Source organism: Clarias gariepinus, chromosome 3 (assembly GCF_024256425.1).
Source record: "Clarias gariepinus isolate MV-2021 ecotype Netherlands chromosome 3, CGAR_prim_01v2, whole genome shotgun sequence".
Taxonomy (NCBI): domain Eukaryota; kingdom Metazoa; phylum Chordata; class Actinopteri; order Siluriformes; family Clariidae; genus Clarias; species Clarias gariepinus.
In genome coordinates, this window is record NC_071102.1 from 12,569,185 (window position 1) to 12,580,591 (window position 11,407).

Genomic DNA, 11,407 nt, shown 5'->3' on the forward strand with positions numbered 1-11,407 from the left:
GAGAGAGAGAGAGAGAGTCACTGCACCGCGCTGCTGCCGCCGCCGCCGCTGCTGACGGAATCCACACGACACAGGCACTGATCCATAAAAGGTAATGCGCTGCTACCGACTGACCGATAGGGGGCGCCTATGAGATGCCAGAGGGGAGAGATCAATCTGTTGACACTGCGGAGGTGTTAAAAGCCAGATCGTTTTAGTCATTTCTTTTGTTTTGTCTTGCTGTTTTTTTGTTTGTTTGTTTTTTTAAAGAAACATTTAGATGTAGGCATGAGGAAGACAAGCTTATCCAGAACGACTTACAACAATGTTCCCGTTGCACATTTGCACATTTTTACACTCTGTGAACTTGAACTGCAATCTTGCACATCATCTTGCCAATAACTGGACTCGGCTATACACTGCACTACATCACATTTCTATTATATTTCATTTTACTATATATTATTTCCTAATTTTAATAAATATTCTTTAACTTCTTTATATTTCTATATTATTCTACTACTGTATTTTAATTTTTATTATTCCCGTTGCTTTATATTATGTACATTTAAAACCAAAGAAATTCCCCTCACTTTTTGTAATACTTTGGTCAACAGCAGTCATATAAGCATTTCACTTCATATCATACTGTGTATGCATACATGTGACGAATAAAATTTGAATTTGAATCGGATTAAATACTGGCTCTAAAATTTGTATAAGTGTCTAAAAGCTTTCTACCTGTAAAAATTGTTGATTAAATTGTTGGGGTTTTTTTTGGTAAAAAAAAAAAACAAAAACCTAAAAAAGCAAAAAATCTGTAGTGTCCGTAACCATGTCAAATTCATGTTGCTATCTTAACAATTTTGCATTTAGAATAATACACTTTTTCAGGTTTATGTCTTTTCTTGTGAAATCCAAATTTCCGAAAGTTCCATCTGAATAACAGTTAAAATCATTGAAAGACATATGGACACTACACATAAAGGGCATGAAATTGTATTTAGCAAATGTGTTTCTTTTGATCTGATAAACATATAAATGTGTATGCATATTTACAAAAACAAGAAGCTAATAATATGCTCATTTTGAGAGTTCTATGTTTTTGCAACGTCATTCCTATATTCCGGTAGTGGTAAAATTTTCACATGATAAAAATAATAATAATTTTTCGTTTTCCTTACATATCCGAAAATCCAAATGCACAGTTTGATGTCTTTATGTGCACAGTTTGGCACACTGCACAGTAATGGACACTCATGGACATTACTCATCTGTACACTCATGCACAGTTGCAAATACCCCGGACATTCATGGACATTTCACTGAATATCGTTCTGTGAATGACTGTGTGTGTGACAAATAAAATTTGAATTTGTCTGAAGCCTTGCCGTTAACACACACCAGCAAGACTTTCATATAAGCACATATAGTTTTGTCAAATTAAAATTTAATAAGTTGCATAAATGACCAGACACGGTATAATATGCAGTGAAATGTTTTTTGACTGTTTATGAAGAGAAATGTAAAAAAAATGTGCAAATCTACAATTTACAGATTTACAAGTTACAATAATAATATTATATAAATAGAAATATATAAAATGTATAAGTTACACTTGATGTGTGTCAGCAGCAGTGTTGCTATCTATCTATCTATCTATCTATCTATCTATCTATCTATCTATCTATCTATCTATCTGTGTCTGTCTGTCTGTCTGTGAAACTATTTGCCCCATAAGTAAGTCTACTTGTCTGTCTTACACGCCATTTGCATTTATTTTTCTTACATACAGTATGTCAGTCTATTTGCATTACACAAACATTATCTCTGCCTTTTTTATATACATAGTATGTACAAATATCTGTCCTACCCACAGTATGTCCATCTGTCTGTCTTACACACAGTATATCTGTCTGTCTTAGTCTATTTGTCTTGCACACAATTCATTACAAATCTGCCTTAGACACAGTATGTCTGTCTATCTTACATATAGTATGTCTGTCTATTTGTCTCACACTCAGTACTTTTGTCTGTCTTACTAACAATAGATCCATTTTTCTGTCTTAAACGCAGACTGTATATATATCTTATGGACAGTCTGTCTTTCTGTCTTGCCCAGTTAGTCTGTTACTACAATATGTTGCACAAGTATCTGTCAGATTATTTATAATCAGAATTAGAGATCGATTTTCCCCCCCTGTCAGTCTGTCTGTGTGTCTTACATGTGTTTGTTGTTTTATAACATCGGCTGCTGGAAAAGTACCAAATACAAGGTAAAGAAACACTGACTGAAAATGATTTTCACTTTTCTTTAGTTTTTTACATGACAGAAATAAAAACCAACCATCTCAAAACAAGGTAAATTGTACGAGCAATAAAAGAGCCAATTATGAGACCTATAAACCTTGTATGCTGAAGGAAAGTATGATAAGCAATAAGGTTTATAGGAAATGTGCTGTCCTGTGTTTTTAGAAATAAGTGCATATTAAAAACATTTAATTATGTAGAACAACTGAGGGCTATGTTGATGTTGTTCTTGTTGTAATTTTAATGATATTTATTAAATGTGTGTCTGCTTAAACTAAAATACAGCCCAGGGTATTTATTATTAAACCGGCCACTCCCTTATGAACGCCTTGAGCATCACCAGGGACCTGTTTTTCCCCTTACTGTTGGGGAAACACTATAGATCCATCCATAACATCTTCCTCTTTTGCTTCTTTCTCCTTTGCATGTGTATATGGCTCGTGCGGTTAACCCCACCACAATTCCTGAGCCTGGATGCAAAGACTGCTAAAAACACAGTGTAACATGATACCCTGATCCTATGGCTTTTGCACACCTGACAACGATGTGGAATCTAGACAAACATATTTCCATTGAGAAAACTTGGTGTTAATTTGCAGTGAACTAGTAATACATGCAGTAGCGCACAAACTGCAAACATAGATCTTGAGGTATTAGTACTATATTTATATCTAGGTATGCACAGCCTTATCTTCACAGACTGCCTCATCTTCATCCTAAATGTTCTGCACTTACTGTACATTATACATAGTCAATGGCAATAAAAATCTTATTGCCTGTTAATGGAAAAGTCTTTCTTAAACTCTTTAGCTAAATTAATGTGAATATAAATCCGGCCCTTTAAAAACAACCACTGATATGAAAATAGCAGAACCGGTCGCCTGATATATGTTTTAGAATACACAGCACAGGAGGAACAAAACACAACACAAAAGTAACTAGTGTGTATAAGAACAAGACATGAGTCAGGCAACAAAAAAAAAAAAAAAGGAGGAATTCAAAAATGTAAGCAAGAGTGACCTCTGGCGGTGGGTGTAGGAATTGTCTATGATGGATGTGACATGATTTCATATTATTTATTTCCTCACTTGTTATGGAAGGAATACTTATTTTTACATTTTATTTTGTGTTATATTACATTGTTATAGTCTTTAAACTGTAAGTAAATGAGATTCCTCCAAAGGGCTTTTGTGACAATGTGATGAGCTCAGCAATCTGGTAGAGCACAAGATGATTTATGGTGGTTTAAGAAGACTTCCTTCTGGTCATCTCCCACTAAAGCTTTATCAGGCACATCTGACTGGAATGAGATCCAGAACTGATGGAAGACATCAACACAAACACATTTACTTGTCACTTGTCAATGACCCTAACCCCCCAAAACCCACACACTATGTTTGTGTTTATAAAAAAAACTATTTAAAATTTCTATGGCAGTTTAATAATAAGTAAATTTTGAATAATACATTTTAACTTGATAAACAAGCGTTGTCTTGATATAATATACGAGTACTGTGCTACATATACGCTTAGTCTGCCAAGCGTCATATGATCACAACTGAGCCAATGGTTCTTCTCTCCCGTGCGTCTCCCATGCTCACTTCTCTCCCGTGCGTCTCACAGTGCATGTGCATCACTAGTATAATCAACATCCATACTGTGTACTGTTTACTATAGCATTGTGACCACGTGTGTGCGCATGAGTAAAGCATTTTTTATTATTTTGTGCCCAAGTGTACTGCAACAACGGCCCCCATAAAGAAAAAAAAGGTAAAAAGACTGCTCTGTAGCAGAGCGGGAGAGAAATCTGTTTAACAACAATTCAACATCACATTTCTGCAAAATCCTCAAAAGGAGCCAAAAGCAAGTGTCATCTGAGAGGTTAAAGATTATAGTTTTCACTCAAGTCCCTGACTCTCTGTCAGAAAGCAGTGATGTTAGTTGTTAGTTGATGCCTTCACACAGCTGTAAATGTGTGTTAGGGTTAACTGGATTATGCGAATATTATTTCATATGGAAGTGCCTCGAGCGATGATATGACATTAAAATAAAATGCTGACTCATCAGAAAGAAGCTTGCATCCAGACAATTGTTTTAAATATGAAAGTGTGATTCCTTGACTTTAAGTGATTGTATGTATGTGAAGGTGAGCGTTTTCTCAATGCGCGAGAGTTGGTATCTTTGTTGCTGTGGATATGTTTGCTCTTACAACCCATGTTTTATGGTGGTGCTTCACATTACTACATGATATTAGCAAACTTGTTTTTAAACTTCCCGCAGGAAGAATAAAATACATTAATCTGTCCAATCATCTTTGAAGGTTCAGTTTTCATAGTCTACTTTACTTTTTTAATAAGCCATGCTGTGTCGTGGTTTTGAATTGTGTCTTCCACACACTCTGTCTACACACGGTGAACTATTGCATTGACTGGCTCTGTTGAATGATTTGTATAGCAAGCGCCAAAAAAGCGCTAGCTCACTGTTATATCAATTATTCTCATTTATCATAGAAGCATCAGTGTCCAGATAGAACTGTTACTCGGTCTGCATCCAGATCGAAGTCTGCCATTTAATGATGCCAGATCTATTTTATTCACAGAAGATAATATATTTATATTTTAATAGAATATATATGAGCTCATTAATATTTAGTGATACTCAGCAAAGAGCTGATCAAGGCTAGGTTAAATGTTGTCAGCTAACTGCTAATTGCAAATGGCTAACCTATTCCTATTTATGAGTAGTATTTTATGAGTGGTTACTTTAACCATTAGAAGTTATCCACTAACTGCTAACCTCGCCATACTTAACAGCTAAAGAAGGCTAGTTTAGCCATTAGCAGTTAGCCCAGCTGCTGCCTGCTACCCCAGCCTAATGTATTGTAGCTTATCATAGAACTTGTTGAGGACAATAACTACATATCATATATAAAGTATTTTAATTTAGCATCATTTAATCACTTATTGCACTTACTGTGATTTGCAGAGAAGCATGTGGTACATAACAAGATTACACACACCCAGTTAAAGAAAAGTGTAATAAAGTATGGAAATATATTTAAAAAGACTAATTATTGTACAGATGTGTGTGGAAATGTAAAAATATTGTACACCCTCATATCTTATGCACTTTAGGAACATAATGTTAAAAAAGCTCGTTTCAAATGAATTTTGTAATTGAAATGTGGAAAATTTGTGAACATAGGCATTTCATAAGAGGTTAAGTCAAGCGAGCACAGGTTGTCATTTTTTTAGTTCAGCACATTTTCATGTACCGTCTGTCATGTTCTCTACCAAAGCTTCTCAATGGTCAGGACTCACGACCCTGAGCAACATTTTGTTGGAGCAGCACTGAGCGAAAAAAAAAAAGTAGAAGTTCAGAATAGTTATAACATTTGGGCGATTGGTTTCCTGCCCCACATCTAACTATTGAGTTCTGTCAAAAACTATTTGCCCCCTTCCTGAAATATATATATATATATATATATATATATATATATATATATATATATATATATATATACATACTGCATATTATATAATATTTTCAAAATGATTGTGATCATCAAACAAATTTCAATATTACACAATGACAACCAGAGTAAACCTAATAACCTTTTGTGCCACTCTTTGTGTCAACAACTGCAATCAATTCTTTGCAGAATTACTTTTATTCAGCCACATTATAGGATTTTTGAGCATGAATGGCCTGTTTAAGGTCTACCACAGCACCTATATCTCCTAAACCTTAATTTAACCCTAGAGCCGGACCATCATGATACCACCACCTTGTTTGACTGTTGGTATGATGTTGTTTTTATGAATTAAAACAATAGTCCAATTATTGAAAAAACAAATACGTCTTGAGTTGTTGTTCAAAGAAAAAGCTGAACAGACATCTAAAGGAAGTTCATTCCACCACCTACAGTAGGTGCCAGAACAGAAAAGAGTCTGCATGAATGTCTTTCTTGATTCCTGAGAGACGGATGGGACCAGGCAAGTAGTGCAGAAGAACCGGAGGGAACCTGGTGCAGTGCGTGGTGTGATTAGAGCTGAGAGGTAAGTGGGTCCATTTTTCGCTTTGTAGTGGGAAGTGACATAAAGCTTCAACTATGTATGGACAGCAAGCTCTTTAGAAAAGATGTACCGTAGTAGACTGGAAACACTTTTTTTATTAGACAAACTGTGACTTTACAAAACAAACTACTAATGTACACAACTATACTGTTATCAGTACTGAGGCCAACTATAGAGTTAGGTTCATTTGTTTAGTTCACATGTGCTTTTCTGACCATCAATGAAGATCGAATTGTGTTAACTTTGTTCCAGACAGATTTTGTTTGAGTTACTGTATAGATACACCATTATGGTGATTTGATGGTTTTATTTGCTCTACCGTTCACCTCAGGACTAGCAGTGCTTGCATGTACAATTGTACGTCAGACAGGAAAAGGAAGTTAAGAAATCCACCAGCTCCTGAGAACTTTATTCTTCTATTAGCAATGAATCAATTTACAAAATCATTCAAATTAAAAAGAAAAAAAATCATAGCTCGGGTAACAAAGATAGACACAGATTACTGTCAAACTGCAGTGCAGGATAGACATTACACATCCAGTTACCGCTTGTTTATACATGCTTTTATTTTTCTCTTTTGAAAAAACAATTCTTCCTTTTCTCTCTCTCTTTTTTTATTTGCTTTTATTTGAGATGTTAAGCTTAAACTTTTTAAACTCATTAAATTTCACATGTAATGACTTAATTTCCTTCTATCACATGTTCATAATCTGAACAGACCTTTTAAAACGACCAAAACATTGTTGAAGAGTCACATTTAAGCATGATCATGAGGCTTCATTATACAGTGAAACCTCGGATTGTGAGTAACGCGGTTTGCGAATGTTCTGTAAGACAAGCAAAGATTTTAAATAAATTTTTAATTGGAAAACTAACAAGTCTTGGTTTACGAGTACCGAGGACCGAGTATCAGGTATCACACATGCGCTTCTTGTTTTGACTCGTTCATCACGTGATCACAACTAAGCCAACGTTTTTTTTTTCTCTCTTGCACTACGGAATTGTGGGTAATCGTCTCCCCTGCTGGGTCTTAGTGCGCGTCTCTTACCGGTATAATCAACATTCATGTACGCGTGTACTGTTTACTATAACACTGTGACCACGTGTGTGTGCGTAAAACATTTTATTTTGTGTCTGTATGCGTGTGTGTACACTACAGCGCGTGTGTAAAGCAAAAGCAAGTCTCATTAGAGAGGTTAAAAATTCTTTTTCTCTCTCTTATGGAACGATATCCCGGACAATATTCAAAAGGAATTGCAAATTATATTTGCAATTGCGTTTCCCATATGTGGACGCACAAAGTGTGCCATAATTCAAATGCAATTGCAAACTTTGCATTACCGATTCCTGTTTCGCCTTCGTGAACGCACACTGACTGCCAAATTTCAAATGAAAAAGAAAAGTCCATTTGCATTTGTCTTTCCCATATCTTACAAGTCATGAGCCTGCCATATTTAAATAGCAGAATCAATGACCACGTTTGCTTTTTCACTTTCTCTGCGTCGCGCGTCAAGCCGGCCAAAATTCAAACGCAATCGCTAATCCATTTGCGATTGCATTTCCAACACGTTATACAGAAACCTGTCAATCAGCATCAGGGGCGGGTCTATACTGTTGGACGGGATAGTGTGGGGAGTGACGTCACTCGCAGTCACCGACCAAGAGGGGTGAATTTGAGCAATGGAGGTGAACCGAAATTATCTCATTTGTTTATCAAGAAATAAACACACAAAAATTATAAATCGCATTTTTTTTTTACTCTGAAGTGGACAGAGAAGCTATTACAAATAAATATTTATTTTTAGATCTTCTCCTGTTACAGCCTGCTGTAGATAAATCTGTCAGAAACGCTGCTTACCGGAGCTTTATAGCGATGGAGTCACTAAGGGACCGTCTAACAAGTGCATGACCAAGACTCAACCGTTTGTTTACAGAAGAATACACAAGATTACAGAGAAATACCTCACAGGACATTAAACATATTACACTGTTAGGCTACAGTATGGATTATTTGTTTATTAATTTGATTGTTTATTTGATTAATAAATATTTCAATGTACATTTAAAATAAATGATTAGATTTATTTTAGTTCTTGTGGCAATAAAACAGATAAATTGTTAAATGAGAGTTAGGGTGTTTTTTATTATTAAAATAATAATAATTGTGAAGGTATGTATGAAAATGAATGCACTTAGGTACAGTCTCTTCCCTTTGCAATGTTCAGTTTGATATTAATTCAGTTAATCTTTTTATTAATTTTTTGAAAAAAAAATGAATAAAATAAAAATGAAATCAAACTGAAACTGATAGAGTGGATTATAGTACAACTGGTTTTACATGTGTAATCCACATAACGAAAAAGCTATTGAACTTTATTTTTGTAATGTTATGCGCTAAAATGCCTCCACGGATTGCCCCTCCCCGGACATAACCTCTATCAAATATTATATTAGAACATAAATTAATAGGTTTATGATTTACAAATTGCACCAAACGAATTTGATTATAAAATAAGCAATATAAAAAAAGACGTTGTATTGGGAAAAATTATATAAATTATATATTTTTTTCATATATATGTATATTTTTATGTTGCTTATTTATAATAAAAATCGCGTTGTGTAATTTTTCATCATAAACAATAAATGTTCCACAAAATAAACATCATATGAGAATTTGTATTACGTGTCTTAATTTTCGTGTATTAATTTGTCACGTGCCTAGGGTTATTTATATTAGTAATAATATATTTGATAATAATAATAATAATAATAATATGAATTTTTGATTATGATGTCCTAATATATTTGATAGAGATTTTGTGGGGGGTGCAATCCGTGACAGGGGGCATTTTAGCGCATAACACAACTTTACTGCTGTTCACCTCCATTGCTCAAATTCACCCCTCTTGGTCGGTGACTGCGAGTGACGTCACTCCCCACACTATCCCGCCCAACAGTATAGACCCGCCTCTGACGCTGATTGACAGGTTTCCGTATAACGTGTTGGAAATGCAATTGCAAATGGATTAACGATTGCGTTTGAATTTTGGCTGGCTTGACGCGCGACGCAGAGAAAGTGAAAAAACAAACGTGGTCATTGATTTTGCTATTTAAATATGGCAGGCTCATGACTTGTAAGATATGGGAAATACAAATGCAAATGGACTTTTCTTTTTCATTTGAAATTTGGCAGTCAATGTGCGTTCACGAAGGCGAAACAGGAAACGGTAATGCAAAGTTTGCAATTGCATTTAAATTATAGCACACTTTGACCGTCAACATATGGGAAACGCAATTGCAAATATAATTCGCAATATTGGATATCGCTCCATACTCTCTGCTCAAGGCTCAGCTAGCTCTTTGTGTCTGTGTGCACGCACGTCATTGGACACCATGCCACACACACACACACACACACACAGATACACACAGACCCTATTTTTTAAACTTTTTTTTTAAGGTAAAGTGCGGGTTTATTTGTTTTCAATTTGGTTTAAGAGTGTTTTGAAATACGAGCACGCTTCTGGGAACGAATTATGCTCGTAATCCAAGGTTCTACTGTACACATTCGTGCTGGGCACACACACACACACACACACACACGCCCACATGCACTTGTGCAGGATAAGATGTAACATACTCTATGAGTCAGTTAACTCACATGTAATGACTTCCCCTTTGTAGGGAGTGTACATTTTGCTTCACCATCTTGAAGAACTTTCATTTTAGACCACAAGCTTCAAAAGGATTTTCAAACTTGCTCAGTTCTGTTTTTTTTTCCTGCCACAGTGAGGTATCGCAATGGTGCGGCAGCGTTTCACACCTCTGATCATTTGCCTTTTTTTAACTAAATGCCGCGGTGAGTGAATTGCTTATTTTCTTTTGAGTTTTGCCATGTAATCAAATAATATTTTGTTATATAATTTTTAGTTTTAATAGCCATTTAAAATGAAATAGACAAGTCATCCTTTAGCATGAGAGTAATTTTTAAGGAAAAGTTTTAATTCTAAAACATTTTGGGAAGTTAAACTTCTATTAGTCATACAGACTGATGTTCATTACCACATCAAGCTAGTGACTTTTAATGAAGTCTCTTTCCTCTTCCATTAGGACACACTGAATTCATTTATACCACAAACAATGAAGTTAAATTGCAGTGCAGCACCAACAAATGGGAAATCAGCACAGAGTCTGACAACAGCATTGATGTGAACTGCACAGTGGAGTGTGTTAATGGTGAAACACTCAAACTTAATAATACCCAGAATTCCTGCATAAATAAAAAATCATACAATGTTAGTAAAAACTGTCTGCTAATAGCAAGGAGTGGATTTTTTCGATGTGTTACTGCTCTGGATTCTGGTCTCTTGTTTCCATTTAAACCGTCACCCAACACTGTCACGTCTTACATAGTCGCCACTGCAAATGAAGAAAGTGAGTACATTTTCATTTTCCGTATTTTATCCAGACAGTTCTGTTCTTCAGAATAAACAGCAAAATTGTTTTTCCTTCAGTGACAACCAAGTCTGAGGAAAGATCTTCAGTCGAACTAACTGAAGGTGAAGATGTACTTTTAAACTGCAGATTTAACTTAACAGGAAAATACGACAACCAGAGATTTATACTGTACTGGATCAAGACTATTGGAAAGAGCAGTAGCTGTGTGTATTCTTATGATTATGACTTGTATGGTATATATTACGATCATTACTGCACTGTGCAAGAAGAACTGCGTTACAGACTCTCAAACCAAACTGAAGGCAAAAACACCCATAACATCAGGATCAGTAACGTAACAGAGTCAGATGCTGGACAATATCTTTGTGCTTTACAAATACAAGGAAAGTGGAAGATCATAAAGAATATTACAGTCAGTGATTCTAAGACTAAATCTAGAAAAGTTAGAAACAGCACTGGTGAGTCTTAACTGTATTGTACTGTGTGTGTGTGTGTGTGTGTGTGTGTGTGTGTGTGTGTGTGTGAGAGTGTGTGTATTATAAATTATTTTTATATCCTTTTACAGGGTGTCATACACACTG

At 35.3% G+C, this 11,407-nt stretch overlaps 1 protein-coding gene across 1 annotated transcript; it reads left to right on the forward strand.

Annotated features, from left to right (window-relative positions):
- The first annotated feature begins 10,103 nt into the window (after window positions 1–10,103).
- On the forward strand, window positions 10,104–11,295 carry LOC128519649 (uncharacterized). Its single transcript, XM_053493454.1, has 3 exons — window positions 10,104–10,227; window positions 10,479–10,802; window positions 10,883–11,295. The coding sequence occupies exons 1-3, from the start codon at window positions 10,170–10,172 to the stop codon at window positions 11,293–11,295; spliced, it is 795 nt and encodes a 264-aa protein (XP_053349429.1). The 5' UTR covers window positions 10,104–10,169.
- Window positions 11,296–11,407: the final 112 nt, after the last annotated feature.